The following is an 18,701-nucleotide window of genomic DNA, read 5'->3' on the forward strand; positions in this document are numbered from 1 at the left end:
CATTATTTTGTTCATTACTTGAGTGAGCAAAATAAAAGCGTCACTGATTTATACACAAAACAAGGTTTTAGATGTATATTCACTGGACAACGTGATGCTTGTGGAACAATCAAAATAAATTTACACAAGACGTGGTGAAGAATGTTTATTTTCATGCTTCTTTATATAGATTTATTGCTTATAATGTAGAATTAAGATTCCAGCTAAATAAAAAAGTTAAATCTACACGTTTCATTGGAAACTCAACAATCTTATGTCAATCAAAACAATATACCATACAGTCAAAAGCGCATTGTCTTAAAGATTTGAAGAACTCATCTATTGATGGCTTTTTTAAAATAATAAACAGGAATGCAAATACTTTGGACAGGCTACATAGAAAACAGATTTGAGGCTATAAGAGCAGTTATTGTCTGCTATACTGGTAATCACTTGCATATTAAAAACTTGACAATCACAAAAAATATACAAAAGCTATCATTTCAATTTAGTGGTTCATAGAACCACAGGTATTTTTAAAGAGAGACTTTGTCACTGCCATGCTTTTCATTATTGAGCCATTAAACTCATCAGGCAGGTGGGCGAACGCAAGCTGACAGTCATCTTAAAAGACTCCAAGCAGCTGCAAGGCTACAGAAATGGACAGGAGGATAACGCCAAAATATCCAATGTAGCCATAGGCCCCATTCATCCTCTTGGCTGGATCTGGGAAAAAAAAAAAAAGGCTATTAAAAAAACAACGCACTAAAAAATAAAACAAATACATAAAATGAACTCTTGTAGACATTATGCTGGAAAATGTCATCATTAAAATCTCACTAATGCCTGGCTTTCTTTTGTAACCTTTCACTTATTTGCCATCTTGTGTAAATAATTAAACAGAGGTAGGTGTGGAGCAACAATCATGGTCAAGCAATCCCTGAACTGTGACCTCCGAAGTCTAGGCTTGAACCTTTGCACTTCAGATGCTACAATTATAGTAATATTTTCTTTTGCAAACTATTGTGTGTGACGCCACTTTAAAAAGGACATGACTGAACAGAGGAGAGTAGTGTTGCAGTTTTACTTCTATAAGGATTTCAGGATAGCAGAAAATGAAGCATGGCCCTCACGCGTCAAATGAATCTCACCTCCAGTGTAGTAGCCCCAGGCGTAGGAAAACCTACTGGTCACCCAAATGGCACCCAACACAGATGCAGATAACTGCAAAAAGAACAAAATGTGCATTAGAACCCTTTGGGAAAGCATGGACTCACATTGCTTGCTGAAAAATGTGCTTATTCATTGTTACACAGCGACCGCTTTAGACAGACGCATCTCTGCTATCAGTAAAATTTAAGTCAAAGCTCACGAGGAGTGGTTTCTCCACCTCTAACTGTGAGTAGGGGTCAATTCAGTGGCTCCAAGACTACATTGGACATTGTTGCACAAAAGGTAAATAGGTGTGAGTGATTGGATATGTTTTATAATGATAAATACCGGATAAACGAGGGCTGCAATAGTTTGGAAAACGAGCCACTGCGGGTACACCTCCAGGGTATTCTGATGGGCTCTCTGGATACAGTTGAAAACTTGCTCCTTGTCACTGTACATGGTGGGGTACTGCAAAGTAAAGCACACACACAAAAATGACATAAGATGCTTTCTAATAACTTATTAACACATATGTTACGGTTTACTCGCAGAAGTGCACATGAACTACCTTAACGTCGTACTTTTTCCTCGCGCCTCCGACCTTAACGGCTAAATAACCCAGCATAACCCAGCTGTAGAGGTAGGTAAATATGACATATCCGAAGCTGGACGGCAGCACGGTGAGGATATCCATCTCTGAGCAGCCTGTGACCTGCCTACAAGTTCAAAGTTTGCAGAACAATGAGGTGGTATGTAAAAAAGTGGGGGTTTATATCGCAGCGGAAGACATGAAGCGATAAAGTAAACAGGAGGTTACGTAAAATATCGCGAGATCTCCCAAAAACTGCTACTCACGTTACCAAGGCGCATGCGCAGACATTTTGAATTACATATGGGCAAAATATACAAATCAGAACATCAGTTTTATTTATTTTAATTCACAAAAAGTAACATTAATGCTCAGAACTCGGTTCTTAAAGAATAAGGGGAGTTTCGTAAGAGCTTCGATATCACGTATCTATTTGTTATCATCGACATTATTTTCTGAATTTGGAGAGGATTCTTTATTATGTTAAGTTGCAATGGATGTCATGCGTGCAGTGTCAATTTGGACAGTGACCTATATATATATATATATATATATATATATATATATAAATTCGTTTAAAGTCTATGGCATAATAATATTTAGGGTTGTAATTGAGATTAATGCCGTTTTTTCATCTTAATTCTGGGCTTTCACAGACATTGTCACAAGACTGTTCATGGATGCTGTGCACATGAATAACATTGAGTCAGTAGTTTCTATAGGAAACAGCAGAATAGCAGATGCTATGGTGTTGTTGTGGATTTAATCATACAATTTTTGGAAAATTACTGTGACACAAATCGATTTCTTTTAAATATACTTTTATGGGCCTATTGATTTTTTGTATTTTACTGATGATCTGTGATTCTTGTCTTGTTTTTAATGATTTTATCACTCTATTTTAGAAGTCAATAAATGTATTTTATTCTACTCTGTTCTATTCTTGTCTTAAGCATGCAATGCATCGTTGTGAAACATCCATTAATCTCATTTTTTAAAGACAATATAACAATAAATTAATCAAATAAGAAGTCCTTGTGCATTTCTGAAACGCTCAGAGGGTGGTTCTAAATAATCCGATTCTTTTGAACACAAACAAGGCTTTCCTAAATCCCTCTCTGCTTCAAATCAGTTTGATCAGTTTGATAACAATAAAAATGTTTGCTAATTTCACCCGATCTGATCGCCCTGGAATGATATTTAGTTATGAGAAAACACATTTGAAGTGAAACAAAACGATTCGGTTCAAGCGAACAAAGTCTTTGGTTTGATGCGTTCAAAAGAACCAAATCGACCAGGACCGCACACGAGTGGAAAATTCCAGAGTCTCCTTCCTTTAAAAACCGTTGCTGCCTCATCCGGCAGTCATTTTGTGCGACTACGGCTTCAGGTTACACACCGTGGAAGAGTTACGCTCTCGTTATTACACGATTTATTTAGCAATCAACATATTTTATCACAGCTGAGCTTCATATACCAACTGTTACCTTACAATACGCGTTTCAAGGTGACATCTTTCCCGGACAGCTGTTCTTTTTGTCGACGTTTCGGAAGAGTTTCAAGCTAACAGATAAACTGGTAAGCTAACAGAAACTAGCCTACCGTTATTCTTTTGTTACTTTCTTTAACTGCTGTCTTTAGATTTTTATACCCTTAATGTGTAGTCTTGTTGTTTTAGTTTAAGAACGTGGAAACTATTTAGAGAAAATGGATCAAAACTAGCCAACACATTACTAGCCTGCGTCTTTCTGGATATTTCCAGAGATAACCAGTAGAGTTACGCAACGCTGGTCCGCCCGCTAGGGGGCAGCATTGTGAAGCGTAATTACATAACAATGGGTTAGAACTACTGCGAATAGACTTCTAATATTCCGTTCTTTCCCCACAGCCATCGGCAGAGAATTAAGCAATGGCTGCGCAGGTGGACTCCCACTCTGACATGGCTCAGGCTCGTCACACCGACGGGCTCAGTGTGATCTTTGACCAGAAGAGCCCCGGCTCGTCTCACTCCCGTTCCCGCTCTCGGTCGGTGAGCAGCAGCGCCAGCAGCGACCGCTCCGCCAGCTCCGATTACAGGGGACGTAGGAGCAGCAGGGGGCGTTACAGGTCCTCGTCCTCCTCCTCGTCCTCGTCCTCGTCTTCATCCGCGTCCTCCAGGAGCGCGTCCTCCTCTCGCTCCAGGTCCCGCTCGTACCCCCGCTGCCACCGGCCGTCCTCCCGCTGCCGCTGCGGCGACCATCGCAGGTACAGCCGTGACAGGCTGCGCCGCTCCCCGCCTCGACGCTACAGGGCTCGGTCTCGCTCCTACAGCCGCTCTCCCTCCCCGGACAGATACTCCCGCCATCGCAGGTACTACAGGTCGCGCTCCAGGTCCAGGTCCCGGTCCCGGTCTCCCGCACGCTGGAGCAGGTACAGGAGACCCGTGAGCCAGTTGAGATGCAAATTCTCCCCATCCCCGTCCAGAACCTATAGGGGGCGATCACGATCCAGATCGCCTGGAAGATCTGTTCGTCTAAGCTTGCATGGTAAGTTAATCGGTGACTTGTGTTTTTACTCATTTTATAGCATAATCAGCTGACTGATTGTATGTTTTTGTTGATTAGACAAAAAGGTACTCCTCGAAGTTGCGAAGGCCAACGCTATGCGGATACTTGGAGTGGCGAGACTGGAACTTCCCGAAAGTGTGAAACCGATCCTTTCAGAGCAGCCAGAGCGGAGATCCTCACCAGAGCCACTGACGAGGTGGAGACACGACTCTCCCAGGATGGAAGTGGGTGTCTTCAGTGTTGTTGTTGTCGTGAAACAAATGGCACACAGAGATAACTTTAAAACTCGAATAGCAGTTACGTGTTTTAACTCTACATGTGTATTTTAGGCACTTATAAATGGTAAATTGCTTTCCAAAGTGAAAGAAGTAAACACTTTTTTTTTCCCCAGATATGCATAGTTCTTAATTTAAACATTTTACTCCTAGCTGATTAGTCAATTTTATTTATTTTTTTAAGTTGCAACAAACACTAGTGATTAGCTCAAGGTCTATGCTGTGTTGAATTTCCTGTCTTGTGTTTACGTTTGGACCCATGAGGGACAAAGATGCTTTCTATTTGTTCCTGTCTTCATAGATAACATGACAGTGGTCTCCTTCACTCATCGGCACCTGGGATTAAAGGGCTGACTTGGGTGACAACAATATTTGTTTGCGTGTTTTAAAGGTTGTCTGATGCAGACTGTCTCTAACTTAGCCTTCATGTACACATTCCATACAGATGTTTATTACACATCTAGGATTATGAATGCAGAAGCATTTTAGATTTTGCTATTCAAATGTATTTATGCTTGCAGATGAAATGGGTTATTATTATTTAGCAGAGTCTGCCACTCGCTGATGGAGCACGAGCGTGTGGACTGCATTATAGTGACTATTCCTGTCAAGAACAATAAACAGATGAAGAACTCCTCTTCATATGCCAAAGATAAGTTGGTACACGATGTGTGCTGAGGGGCTGGGTAACCTGCGTTGCCATCATTCTACCACTTTAGACAAAGATGCCTTTTTTTATTTATATTTGTGTTTATCCAGCTTTGAGGTCTGTTCTTCGAATGTATCGTAGGAAAGCCTGCATGAAAGCAGCACTTTGACTACCATTTATGCTGTAGTAAAGCCCAGTATCGGTAATGTACATAAAAAAAAATCTACCTGACTCAGACTGCAGCTCGGTGATCTGTTTGTCACTCATGACTAACTTCAGATTTGTTTCTCTTTTGGAACAGGACACTGAGCCACAGCCTGATGGGTCCAGCCCGAGGTTGTCTCCGAGAGGGAAAATCGCTTTCAGTGTGAATGTAAGTGGTCCAACCACAAGTATGTTAAAAGCCAGTTATATATTTTAAATGCAACTAATAATGATGACTTTTTTTTTTTTAATAGAATTCTGTGGCCAAACCAACAGTTGTTCCTCCATCTTCTGCTAAGGTAACCCCCAGAGTGGACAGCGTTGAAAGCAGGAAGCCCTACGGTCACTGGGTCCCAATCGGTTCAGGCCAAAACTCCAGTCTGCGCAGACACACTTAAACCATGCTACTTCACCGTGGCAGGGCACATGGACGCTGTAAATACTGTCAATAACTTGTACATATTGTGATCATTTTGTGGTCGTTTTTTTTTTTTTTCCAGATGTTAAGATTTAAGTTGGAAGAAGTGAAGAATTCATTCAGGTGGGATTATTTCTATTCCTCTGTGTATTGTTGGTTTATAGATTCAATAAAGATTTGTTCAAGTAAACAGATGCCCGTCTTCTTATTTTTGAACTTGTTCAAAAGTTGGTGCAAAGTTTCTGAGGGCATTAGTTTCTTAGAGGAGGAGTAAGTGAATGTTTATGTTCAGTTTGTGTACAGCAGCAGTTCAGAACAAGATCTCAGGACAGGGAAGTAGAGTCCAGATTCAAATCCAGAATTCAGTAGAAATGAAACCTTATTTAGAAGTGTCATTGTGTAGCCCTGAATTAAATTCAGCTCTGTAATGTGCACACAGACATAACACTGAAACCTAAAATATTGAAGGACACATTCATGGATACTGCAGGAGGAATAGTGAAGTTGCAGTACCTAAACCGCCCACATGATGGCAGCATTAGACTTTACTATTAAATAAGTGCTTGTGACTTCCCTTCTGTGACAGCTTTATTCTGTTGAGCTGTGATGGTTACTTTGTTTCCCCATCTTTCAGTCATTCAAAACTCTTGTAAAGCCCCAGATTATTAAACACTAATCTAGTGCTTCACTAACAGGTTGGCAGGTTGGACAACCAACATGTCTAATGTAACCAGGCTCCAAAAAACAAATGTTGTCGTGTTAATTGCGCAGCACCTCTTCTCGCTGTTGTGGCTGCTCTGCGACTACCCCTGGAGCTGGTTTGTGACGACACTGACAGCATCTTGGCACCTGTTGTCAAACCTAAATGAATTACTGCTGAAGGGTAACCACCGAGCTGCAATAAATCAAGCCAATATTCAGATGAATGTCACAATCTGTTGTTTTAATAAGGCAAAATTGCACTTGGAATGTCTTGCTTCCAGACTGTCTCCTGCTGTAACCCGATCCCAGACTGATTAATTACTCAGATTGGCGATATCTGATTCAAAAGGCTTATCTCAACAGGTCTGGATGGAACCAGAGCGGGAGTGACGCAGCAGATTTATGTTCTAATTGATGCGAAAGTTTCACAGAGAACGTAGCTTTACTAATGTTTTCTAGCTCACATTTATTTCCTGAGAATGCTCATTCTTAATGAGGACGAGGGCTTTAATCGCTTCCCGGCAGCTATTGACACTTTAGCATGTTTACAAGCTTTATATCAAATTAACTCAGCCGAACATAGAAACTCATTTCGGCAGCTTGGCTTTAAAAGAGTCAGACGTGTCAGACTGAGATACGCCACAGTAGATTTATGGATGATTGTTAAATCCTCAGGTGAATCAGATAAAACTTCAAAAGTATGAGTACCTAATCACTGAAACAGCTTCAGAGCAGAGTAAGATATCAAATATTTTTAAAAGCTGTAAATATACATCTCTGAACAGTGTCTCATCTATTTATTGAGATCAAATCTTGCAGATAAGAAATGTTTTATTCAGCCTTCCTGCAGAGGGTGCACTGCCCCCGCATTCAGAGATCACAGAGTGCAGACTGCATGGGAACCTGTTTGTTCTCAGTTTCAGTCACAAGGTTCTCCTGGTCATGTCACCACCTTTAGGCAAGTTAGCACTGAGATGAAGATGATAAATGGGATTACTCCGATGATGGGTCTTATCTCTTTCTGCACCTCCACTAAGAAAAAAACAAAACAAAACAATAACTGGCTGACAGTCAAAGTGCCCAGAGGTTTGTCGGTGGTTTCTTCTCAGGCTTAAAGTGTCTCCATCATGAGACCACACACCGTAAACCCTCAGAAAAACCAAGAATTAAGCAAGATAAGCAGATAATTAGAAGTGGTTTACTTAAAAATAAATGTTAGAATAATTATACCGTACAAAAGAACTCCAAATGTGACGTGCCCTCGAGATATTTGTAGGCTCTAAATAATGACAGCATAAAAACTTTCTTACAAAGCACACTATGTTGGCTTGTAAATACATGTAACTCCATATGCAACAAGACAAAAAAAGTGGATTCACAAAGCAGCGAATCTCTCGGCGCGCTAAACGGCCGTTCCTCTCTCCAAGTTCTGTTTGATCTCTGCCGTGTATTTGCCGTAGAAACGCTCAGCCTTCTTGTTGAACTTGGCGTTCCTCTCGTTGATGTAGTCGATGTCCGCGTCGTCGTTGTAGGCCCTGCGCCGGCTGTACTTGGCACGCTTGTCGATCCTAAAAGATCGTAAAGAAAGGCGACTCAAAAGGAGGGTTTTGTGAGAACCCGCGTGGCCACCGTTCGTGGCATATCCAATAACAATAATTGGCTGCAGGCAATAATTTGAGGGCATGTGTTTAAATTTGGCAAAGGAGAGTGGCAATGGAAAACCTAACACACATATACATACTGTCAATTTGTGAGCTCCTACTCTTGATTTAGTCTGTCTTCAAAGGATTAGTGTGCGTCACACTCTGGCAACTAAATCCTTGTCTAATGTTCTGCAGTTGCATCTCCTACACGGGCCCGAGACTGTCCCAAACACAGAACAGCTTAGGGAAAGAACGGTGATCAAAAGCTAAAAAAGATCAACGCATCAAAGACAAAACTTTAGGATCTGAGGCACAATAAAGGCAGCGCTGAAGTCCTTTGCTTGTAGCTTTATATAAACGCGGATAAAGAAGTCCACAGATCTGAATACAGGTTACAAATTGCTTTATAAATCAAAATACATTTAGATTTACAGAACCATCTAACCCACTCCATTTAAAACCCATTTCTGGTAATCATATGTCACTTTCCTTGACTCCTGTGGATATACAGCAAATATGGCCTGACGAGGACCAGTGTTGGTTGCAGCTGAAGCCTTACCCCATGCCTTTTTAGAATCATCTGCCTCCATGCATCAAAACATATACCCTGGATTTGATTTTTCTCAAATTCGACAGGCTTACATGGCTGACACTGAGTGTATCTCCACACTGTGTTTGTGGTGTGCCAGTGTTGCAAAAGCTCTGTCATTCAAAAAGAAATGTGAAAAAGGAGGACTGTTTGGATCGCTAAAACTCATCAACTAAGCTGATTGAGGTTAAACACTACTGAATACCGCAGTCTCTTTTGTTAACAGATGAAATTAGACTGAAAACTATTTTACAGCGTTTCACTGTATGCCTTTTGTCTAACATCCCAGCAGACAGAGTGAAACGCAGCTTTAATACCAAAGAAGGCCATCAAAATCTGCCCAGTTAGACTCAAATTAACAAGGGGTCAAGAAAGAGGACCATCTTTTCTGCATCTCTGAGTGTGACTTACTGTTTCTCAACATCCTCCACCATGCGGTCAATGCCCTCCTTTGTGGGAGTATGGGTTCCGTATATCAGGCTATTTGACGTGGGGTAGAAGTCCTCACCGCTGTGGAGCGCCAGCAAAACAATTAGAAACACATAACTAAAGATAATCAGCGTTTTGACACACTGGAACTGACTTCTCTATTCCATCATTGTGATGGTGAATGCCATCATGGGGCTTCGGGGCAAATTGTGACAGTGCGCCCTTTGCGTTTCTGCATGTGGCAGCCTTTAAAGGGTAATGACGCCCCAGGCACCGAATTCTTCCTGACCTTCGCATGCATGCCCAGTCGTTTTACACTTTAAAGGCTTTAAATAATGTCTGGATGAGCTGGATCAAAATAAACCCCAGGGCAAATTAGGGGCTGCGTGACAGAACATATGCTAAATGCTTCTTGAACATGTGATAGGTGAATTCTGGTCTGATAACATCAAAATAATGGTTGACAATCTTGCTCTTCTATTTGGAATTCCACAGCTATGGTCTTAAATCAGTCATATTTTCATGGATCGGCTTTAAAGCCGTTAAGTAGAATTTAGACATTTTGACATACCAAAGAACCTTACTTCTCAGCAGCAAAGATTTAAAACATAAAAAATAATGGGATAGAGGCTTGGGTCACCTTTCCTCCCTTTTCTTCTCGTAGCTTTCCAGGTCAGGTCTGATTTGCTTGGTGAGCCTCTGGTACTGTCGGAACTGGGCTTCTGCATAACCTGTAGAGTTTTTTTTTTTTAAACAAGGGGGGTAAAAAAAAAAAAAGAAGAGAGAAATTTAATTAGTGGAACAAACAACAAGCAGGCACGAGGCTCTGCAACACAACCTGCGGCTAGTTAAGGAGGCCTACAGAGGCACCTCTCCTCCTCCTGTCCTCTCTTGAAGCCCCTCTGCTGATCATTTTCTTCCAGAATGTTTTCATCCAGGGGAAAAGGTTTAATGCAACAGATGGCAGCCACATTCAGGAGACACAGCAAACTTTCCCCCTCCACCCCCCCGCCTTCAGCAGATTAAATTAGAAGCTGCTTTAAATGATTTGCGTCCACGTTCCTACATGCAGCCGGCATTGCTCTTTATTGTGCTACCATGTACAACTAAAGCAATTCCATCTTGTTTTAATGTTAACAGGAATTAGGAAACTTTTCAATCAGGTGCCAGAGAACGGTAACAAAATGAACAGAATCAGTGCAACATTTTCCACAACAGTCGACAGTGCAGGAGCAGTGTTTTCTAAATGAATAGACAAAGATGTTGTGGCGTGAGAAAACTACCTATACCCCAAATAAAACAGTCTGATCCAACTGCAGATTGCTTCATTATTACTACCTGATACAATTGACAACTATTTTAGAGTGTGAAACAATGTTTGGTAATAAAGTCAGATGTTAAAGATCTCTGAGGGCCAGAGAAATGTTCAATCAGATTAGATCCTTATCAGCTGAAGCTAAATAAGACTGCTGTCAGCTGTCTGTACTTCAAACTAAAGTGAATCACACAGTAAATAATTTGGTAAATTGAATATGTGGGTGGTGACTTGTGTAATCAAGAAATGGCATCCTTGTGGTTTCTGAGTGCACGCTGGGCAGGATGGAACATGTGTGTGCATCTCTTTTAAAGCAAATTCAGTGACTGCATGCTTCTTCGTACAAGCTTGATTTATGGGGCCATATTTTATTTTCTTGACAATGATTGGATAAATAAAAATAAAAAAATACAAACAACAAACAATGCTTAAGTTTACTTTTGCTTCAAAGGGTAAGTAATTTTCTGAAAACATTATAAAACAAGTTTTTAAACCCTACAGGTTATAGACAGCTTTTTATAAAGGTTGTGTCAGGTTGTAAATGAACCCTAAGATCTTAAGTTTTTTAACGATGTGACTATTTCATGGCCAGTTACAAGTTCCTGTTAAGTATATTCTGCTCCTTTAACTCATTCATAAAACTCTAAACTTTGACAAGATGTGTGATATGCTGAAAGATTAACAAGTGTTTTGAGAACGGCCAACTTTAGACAGTTAAACACATTTATTTTATCATGTTTTAAAGCAGAAAGTAGCTATAATGATAGAGTCAAGAAGAGAGCTGCTGTACTGGACAATAATTCCTTAAAAAAAATCAGATTAACTTAAAGAGAAAAAGTCATAAATGTCTCCTTCTGATACCTGTTTTCATGTTGTGTAAGTGTATTTAAAGACATTATAGCTTGTTGTTTTATCTTTTGTAAAGTTACAAACCTGCAAATCCTGTGTCTGGATTCTTCTTTTTTTTCTTCCTTTCCCATCGCTCTGCTTTATCGGCAGTGATTTCCAGCAGCTTCACTCTGTTATAGTCCTCCCCACGAGCAGCGCACTCCTACAGGAGAAATCATTTTAATGAACACAACGCCTGACAGTCAGCTCCCTGCTTCGTCTTTTAGGTCTGAACTCTGGGGCAGTCAATCCATGTATCAAAGCACAACGGAAACCAAATGAATCCTGGCATTACCATCTCAGAATGTGTCCAAGGCATTAAGGAAGAAATATATTTATGGTCAAACCTGTGCTTGCTACAGGCTGCTAACAACAAAGTGTTTAAACGTACAATCTAAAATCTGTGTTGCAGAGTTGTATTGTAGCCAGAGTTCATTCCTTTACTCTATTATGTTAGACAGGAGACAGAACAGGAAGTGGCAGTGCTGAAGATGTTGGGAGATAAAGTTAGAGAGGCCAGACTGAGACGGTTTGGACATGTGCAGACGAGGGACAGTGGGTATATTGGTTGAAGGATGTTGGAAATTATTATCATCATTATTATTAGGGAGCAGAAAAATACCTTTTTCTTCTCATCTTCAGCGAGCTCCCACTCCAGCCGGGCTTTTTTGGCTTCCCAGTTAGTAGGAAGCTTCAATCTCTTATCCTCCTCCACAACCTCCTGGTGGTTCAGCTTCCGTGCTTCATTCTGCAGTGACATAAAAACAAATAATATCTGGATTTAAAGGCAGTCAAATGGAGCTACTAATTTATTTCAAAACGTGCACATAAACATTATTTTTGACTCAGAACAAATCTATCCAGTAACTGCGTAGCACCCAAGCTTGCCATAGTTACACAGCACTACACTGTCATGTATTTGACAATATGCGCTAAAGCTGAAACAACTGACCCGTTTAAAATGCAACTCTCTGAATTTACGAAGTCTGGCTTCTCTCTTCTGGGAAGCTGCGGTTTCGGTCGGTTCTTCGGCAGCTGTGGCAGTTTCCTGGAAGAGAAATCTGGTTATCTCACTGTAGACAAAACTCAATCGACATTTAAGCTGTTTATAGGCGACAGTAGTCCGTTACACACCGGAAAACCGAAAACATTCGACAGACGACGGTTAGCATATTTGCTAACGATAGTTAGCATACTAGCTCACGACAGTTAGCTTAGCATAACAACAGGGAAGCATAACAACGACAGAAAATCTGAGACTATAAATTTTTTTCCGACAGACCGAAATATGTTTTCTCTAAAGAGCTGTATGAAAAAATAGTCGTTATCTCTAAGAAAATGCTGTTTCTAACAAATAAAATACAAAACACCAACCTGGCTACAGGACGCCATAGTTGTGTTAGCCTGAGAAGACAAACAGGAAATACGTCATTCACACCGGAAATGACAAAAAAGCAATGTAAACAAAATAAAATATATAAATTAAAGACAGGGTAACACAATGTGTGCAATATCATGCTCTGCATTACTGTCATATTTTAATATCGTGGGGAAATTTAACTCTCCTTAAATTTCAAGTTATTTTCTACATCAAGGTCCTTTTTAAACAACAAAAAAGTCTTTGACAAACTTAATTAATAAATTATTAAATCCAAATATTAAAAAACATAAACAGAATTTGTGAAAAGGTTTTTTTCTCATCAGATCATTAGTAATAAAGAGCCCAAAGATGTCTTTTAAACTTGGCTTTTTTACAAGACTAAATTATATGTTTTGAGTTAGAGGATTTTTTATACTGAAATGATTTATATGTGAGTGTTGAATGCAGGGGTGGAAATTAAAAATTTTGTCCACCAGCTATAGTGACTGGTGGACAGTTTTTTTTACCAGCCACTCAAATATTTTACCAGCCACTATTTTTTGTTGTGACAAAAGTAATTTCATATGATGATTATGATGGAGGTGGGTGGAAGCAGTTGTGGTGCCCTACAAGCTGAACAACACCTCTTTCTGGACACTGCATAGAAATAACTAGATTTTTCTTATTTTATTTTTTTATTTTAAACCATTAAAAGATGCATATCTGTACATAAAAAATTCAGATAAGTGAAATTTATTTTTTGTGGAGTGTTCTTGTAGTATTTTTTTGTGCTTTTGTAAGTTTTTGTATGTAAGTTGTAATGTTTTTCAGACACTTGCTGCTTTTAATGCATAGATCTATTTGTGCTACCTGCTTATATTTAACAGGTAGGATATTCTGATGAAGGAAGTGATTTTTGTGGTTTTAGAAAGGTTTTTGTCGGGGATATAAATTTTTCCAATGCTATGCTAAGCATAACTCCAAAGCTTCCACTTCTGTATCCAATGATATTTAACATTAACACGAACCGCTATAGTTTTCGGTTTGTAAACATGACGGTAGCAGTTTCTGATGGGTAGCACCGACCGTTAGACATCGCTGTTTAGCCGAGCTACGGTAGGAAAATCTGCACAGATTGTCAGAACACCGGCCGTAGGCACGAACGCACACGACGTCATGACGTCATTGATTTAGTTAAAAAAAAAAACGTTTAACTTTCCGTTCTTCCCTCGACTACTCTTGAAAAACATAAAATAAAATAGCTTCTCATCACAACACCTAATTAGTGTTAGACTGCATGTAATCTGTAGTGGATCGAGTGCATCATTTGGGTTTGCAGTAAACTGTTGTAATATTTTTATGCAAGTTTTCTCCGCCTGAAGTGGTATTTTGCTTTTATCTAAATAACATTCAGGTTGAAATGTCATTAATTATCCAACAACTAGTTAATTTACTAACAAGTCTTTAACTGTGTTTATTCCTCTCATCATGGACAACAAGTCCTGTGAATTTGGAGACATTTGTTCTGTTTTTGCAAAAGTTACCAGGGNTTTTGTTTTTTTAATGAGAAATATTTGCCCCTCTAAACAATTCTGTTAACAGATAAGTCAATATTTACGGAGACGCAGGGGGAACCGTATCTGATGGGGGAACGGGGCTCGACGTAACAGCAGCAACTCGAGCACATTACTGCCCCCTATATGTCAAGAGGACAAATAACACCTTTTCTGTTCAAATTGCCAATCAGCCACAGTGGGGTGTGTGTTGATCATTTGGCCAGTGGCGGGTGCTAATTTCCACCCCTGGTTGAATGACTTCATAGATTAAATAATTTAGTGAAAAATCATTAAATAAAGGTAATGAAAAGATAGAAAAAAAAAAACAGGCAATGTGAAAGTAAACAAATAACAATAAAAAGAAACAACAATTTTGGAAGACAATTCAAAACTTTCTTCTTTAGAGAACTTAAAAATGTAATAAAGTGTGGAATCATGTTAACAAGATATAAAGAATTGAGGAGAGACTTAACACATATATGCACATTATTTTATGGTAAACATTTTGATTATTATTTGTTTTAAATCAGATCAAGCCCAGCATCTATTTTCTTCTCAATCTTAACTCATATGTGGAATCCAGGGCTTTAATTAATTTTTTTTTTTCACAACATACTTCAAAATGCATATAGAGAGCATGTTGTAGGTCTGGTATAAGTGGTAAAACACCTCAAACTGGTTCAACAATTATGTGAGAATATGTTTAAAAACTTTCAAGCTTTATGCTTGTGGTTCTGTGCACAATTCCACAATTTAAGTTGGAGTTTGTGAATTGCTTCTCATCTGAGTTCAAGAGCTAAACATAAAAGCACAGACAGTATATAAAATGTTAAAACCAATATTTTATTTGTGAACTTCACTTTTTTATGAAGTTATGGTATTTAAAAAAGGCTAGAAAAATGTTCCTAGGAACAACAACAAAGAAACTGTAATGTCTGTGTTTTATAAGTTAGAACTTTGTGTGAGCCAAATTATTAGAAATTAAAAGAAAATAAAAAGTTGTTGTATTATCATGATACATTTTCTGTAATGTAGCCTCGGTTGACTGCATGCTAAAAGTTTTTTGTTTTTTCTTGTTGTGACACATTGTCAGAAGTTACTGCAAGGCATGAGTTTTACAGAAATGTATTTGTATACAGTTTTAAACCACCACATCTTGTTTCATTTTGAAGTTTAATTTCATTGAGAAATCCTGCCAGACTGTTGGAAACTAGAATGAAGCACCCACACAGGCAGCAATTATGAATATGACTGGAGGTTATGAAGTGAGATGCATGAAAGGTCAAGCATAAAGTTATCAGAGTGCCACACAGAGAGTCTGTTTAGACTCTCCCAAACTCATTTGTTACGGTTGTTTTTGCTGCAGAGAAACTGAATGTTACATGCATCACCAATGCATTTTAGTTTTACCCATAAACACACGAGTATCAGTCAAGGCCTTTGAACACAGAACTTCCAAAAATGATTCTATGACTTGATTCAAAAGACAAAAGTAAACACTTTCAAGAGCCATCTGAGCATGTTTGACTTGCCAAAATGGATGTGCTCCCTGTTTGATTGCATTATACTAATAGAGCTCCTTTGGAGGATGTAATTAAGTGGAGTTTATAGTCATAGATTAAAGCATCCTCTAGATCACAGGCAATGTTAATGGAGTGATGCATTTTCACTGGAAACCAGATGGGAGCACATCACGACAGAGCAAAACATCACTGGGTGCAGTAATGGGCACGACTCTGCGGGCACCACGCAAAAAGGAAAACATCTTTGTGGGGTAAGTCATAGAAAAGTGACCGGTATGAGGAGGAGGATGAAGAAAATCAGCGTTTCCTCTGTATTTAAATTCACATCCACAATGGCAGTAAAGCACAACAGTTGAGAGTTTATGACTTTTAAATCTCCAAATGTAAATACAGAACAAGTGTGAGTTTTTATAAATTGTCTAATGGGTGACTTGCTTTTTTTTTTTTTAGCTGTAAAATGTTTTGTTGAACTCATGCATCTATCTGTTCTCAAGTGTCCTCATATGTTAACGTTCTTCAGGGGGCTTTTATTCACTTCCCTGGAAGTTTCAGCTCATTTTGCTCTCTGTCCATCAGGAGGGAAAGGAATGGAGCCAAGAAGCAGACAGCTTGTTGGCAGGAACTCTTAACAATACGAGACACAAATTCAAGAAGGTTGCCACAGCCAACTGACCTTAGCAAACACAAAAATATCTATAACTCAGCCAGTTTTACGTATATTCATCTATAATTTGATGTGCTAGTAGCTGAGGGTTATCCATAACACATACTTTGGGTGCAACAACTTGTGAAACATTTTTGCTTAAAATCTTGACATGGACTGTTGAATTGAACCATGTTTAAATATCTCATAAATCACTTGACAGATTTAAATGAAACGCCCAAAAAGTAATAATCAAACCTTTCATGGTGGCATGGGATAATAAAGATTAATTTGGTGTAATCTAATCAGTTTTTAACTAGCAATAATCACTTCATCTGTTTCTCATTTTTGTCCCCAATTAGTAATAAATTCTTGCTCCTAATTCTGTCCAACATCAGTTTAATATAACTTATTTTAAAAACAGTTAATGCTCATTCAAAGAGTTAGATAGATAGAACACAGTCACAGCAGGTGCAAGCGTTCCTTAAAGTAAAACAGAACTGTATTAATATTCCTGGTATTTCTTAGTTTATTTTAGTGCTGTCATTCCTATCATTGTAATTCTCATTAGATTACAACAATTTCATTAGTTGGCTTTTGTTTCAAATCCACATTGCATGTTTGACAGTCAAACATGAGAATTTTAGCCATTCTGTCTTTCCCATTTAAATAAGACTGAGCTTTAATGCAACATGGATCTCACATGTGCCGAGGCCACCCAAAACTGCTGAACAGCCACCCTTCAATATTAACTTTTCCAGTCAAGCAAATCAGCCCTGAAACAGAGTAACATTATATCTGCAAATAAATTGCACCTTGGAGACAGATTTATAAATATGAAGCAGAGCTTGTGGTGCTTCGTAAAGGCCTTCTATTAATCAAACAAGATGGGATTTTTAGTTCAGTTTGCTGCACGCTGTGAATGCGATACTATATGTTTTTTGTACACAGGCATGAGTTTGACTGGTGCTGCTATCTTGCGTTTAATAAAAGTTTCCCCAGATAGCGCACATGGGGGCAGGGCCTCTCGCTGTGCAGGCAGCTGCTTCACATCTGGAACTTAATATAAACATCATGGCCAATAAAATCATTCCATTTCCTTAATTACTATTCCTGTCATTTCCGCACTAAATGAAAAGTTATTAATTCGGGGCCAACACAAACAGGCTTCTCCAGCACGAGGAGCTGCTCCTGAAGCGTCGCCACCCTGACTACAGGCCGCTGTCACTGGACTGGAACCACAAGCTCCTGCCGCGTTCTGGCAGCGTTGCGTTTGTGTGCGGTGAACAGAGGCCAGGATGATGCAGACATGATGTCGTCTTGTTTTCCAGCGCCTACAAAATGTCCCAACTGGTGCCAGGATAATAATGACAGGCAGCACCAGTCCTGTTTCATATCCCCTTCTCCCTCTTCCTTTCGTCCTTCCTTGTTCTTTTTTTTTTTTTTTGCAGCTTTGCCATGTATTTGACATGCTGTTCTCCACTCTGTTTATCCTCTCTTTTCCTTTTTCTGAACATGTTGGAGAATAAAATTGTTGAAGTGTGATGAGAAGGGTTCAGAAAGTAGTCTAAATCTCTCTGAAGTAAAAATGGGCAGAGGTTCACCAGTCTGCAAACATTTGAAAACAGTGGAACAATTTCAAAATAATGTTCCTTAGCAGAAAATTGGGAAGACTTTGAATATCTCATCATCTACGGTTCATATTATCATCAAAACATCTTCATCATCATTAAAAGCAGGCCGGTTTCTGTCACAAACATCACTGCATGAGCTCAGGAACATTTCCACAAATCATTGTCTGTAAACACAGTGATCCACACTTTCCACAAATACAACTTAAAGCTCTATCACACAAAGAAGAAGCCATATGCCAGCACCGTCCTAAAAGCTTGTCGTCTTCTCTGAGACAAAGCTTGCTCTGTGGTTGGACAAATCAAAATTTGTAATTCTTTTTGAAACCACATACATAACATCCTCCATACTGAAGAGGTGAGGGACCATCAGGCCTGTTATCAGCTTACAGTATAAATCCTGCCTCTCAGATGGTATGGGGGTGCATTAGTGCCTATGGCATGAGCAGCCTGCTCATCTAGACAGACAGAAAGATTTTAGAACAAAATCTGCTCCATTCCAGATGTTTCTTTCAGGGAAAACCTGGCATATTACAGTAGGAGAATGCTAAACTGCTACTTCATCCTTTACTACAACATGACTTCAGAGTAGGAGAGTCCAGGTGCT

The 18,701-nt window shown here is 39.3% G+C and overlaps 3 protein-coding genes across 4 annotated transcripts; 1 reads left to right on the forward strand and 2 right to left on the reverse strand.

Moving 5' to 3' along the window:
• Positions 1-130: 130 nt before the first annotated feature.
• Positions 131-1,958, reverse strand: mgst3b (microsomal glutathione S-transferase 3b). The gene is made up of 4 exons (XM_017418570.3): positions 1,703-1,958; positions 1,480-1,602; positions 1,131-1,203; positions 131-705 (listed from the first exon to the last, which is right to left on the reverse strand). Exons 1-4 carry the CDS (start codon positions 1,826-1,828, stop codon positions 605-607), a joined length of 423 nt encoding a protein of 140 aa, XP_017274059.1. The 5' UTR covers positions 1,829-1,958; the 3' UTR covers positions 131-604.
• Positions 1,959-3,074: 1,116 nt separating this feature from the next.
• Positions 3,075-6,009, forward strand: rsrp1 (arginine/serine-rich protein 1). Of its 2 annotated transcripts, none has more exons than XR_003039196.2 (5): positions 3,075-3,301; positions 3,612-4,248; positions 4,327-5,395; positions 5,495-5,566; positions 5,652-5,721. XR_003039196.2 is itself a non-coding variant. In XM_017419284.3 (5 exons), the coding sequence occupies exons 2-5, from the start codon at positions 3,633-3,635 to the stop codon at positions 5,793-5,795; spliced, it is 999 nt and encodes a 332-aa protein (XP_017274773.1). In that variant the 5' UTR covers positions 3,075-3,301; positions 3,612-3,632; the 3' UTR covers positions 5,796-6,009. The 2 variants fall into 2 exon arrangements, 1 of the variants encoding a protein (XP_017274773.1); XM_017419284.3 differs by having other exon boundaries at positions 4,327-4,493; positions 5,652-6,009.
• A 1,132-nt stretch (positions 6,010-7,141) lies between these two features.
• syf2 (SYF2 pre-mRNA-splicing factor) lies at positions 7,142-12,822 on the reverse strand. The gene is made up of 7 exons (XM_017410790.3): positions 12,756-12,822; positions 12,334-12,429; positions 12,004-12,129; positions 11,427-11,544; positions 9,819-9,909; positions 9,161-9,259; positions 7,142-8,085 (listed from the first exon to the last, which is right to left on the reverse strand). The coding sequence occupies exons 1-7, from the start codon at positions 12,771-12,773 to the stop codon at positions 7,920-7,922; spliced, it is 714 nt and encodes a 237-aa protein (XP_017266279.1). The 5' UTR covers positions 12,774-12,822; the 3' UTR covers positions 7,142-7,919.
• Positions 12,823-18,701: the final 5,879 nt, after the last annotated feature.

The sequence above is a fragment of the Kryptolebias marmoratus genome, linkage group LG10 (assembly GCF_001649575.2).
Source record: "Kryptolebias marmoratus isolate JLee-2015 linkage group LG10, ASM164957v2, whole genome shotgun sequence".
In the NCBI taxonomy this organism is placed as follows: domain Eukaryota; kingdom Metazoa; phylum Chordata; class Actinopteri; order Cyprinodontiformes; family Rivulidae; genus Kryptolebias; species Kryptolebias marmoratus.

Excerpts from the sequence above, each read along its gene's own strand:
- mgst3b (XM_017418570.3), bottom strand. The coding sequence starts at position 1,828 with ATGGATATCCTCACCGTGCTGCCGTCCAGCTTCGGATATGTCATATTT. Across the intron at positions 1,603-1,702 it reads GGAAAAAGTACGACGTTAAG|TACCCCACCATGTACAGTGA; the intron begins GTAGTTCATGTG and ends TTTACTTTGCAG. Across the intron at positions 1,204-1,479 it reads TTGCAGCCCTCGTTTATCCG|TTATCTGCATCTGTGTTGGG; the intron begins GTATTTATCATT and ends TTCTTTTTGCAG.
- rsrp1 (XM_017419284.3), top strand. The coding sequence starts at position 3,633 with ATGGCTGCGCAGGTGGACTCCCACTCTGACATGGCTCAGGCTCGTCAC. Across the intron at positions 4,494-5,494 it reads ACGACTCTCCCAGGATGGAA|GACACTGAGCCACAGCCTGA; the intron begins GTGGGTGTCTTC and ends CTTTTGGAACAG. Across the intron at positions 5,567-5,651 it reads AAATCGCTTTCAGTGTGAAT|AATTCTGTGGCCAAACCAAC; the intron begins GTAAGTGGTCCA and ends TTTTTTTAATAG.
- syf2 (XM_017410790.3), bottom strand. Across the intron at positions 12,130-12,333 it reads GAGAGTTGCATTTTAAACGG|AATGAAGCACGGAAGCTGAA; the intron begins GTCAGTTGTTTC and ends ATGTCACTGCAG. Across the intron at positions 9,260-9,818 it reads GAGAAGAAAAGGGAGGAAAG|CGGTGAGGACTTCTACCCCA; the intron begins GTGACCCAAGCC and ends GGCGCTCCACAG.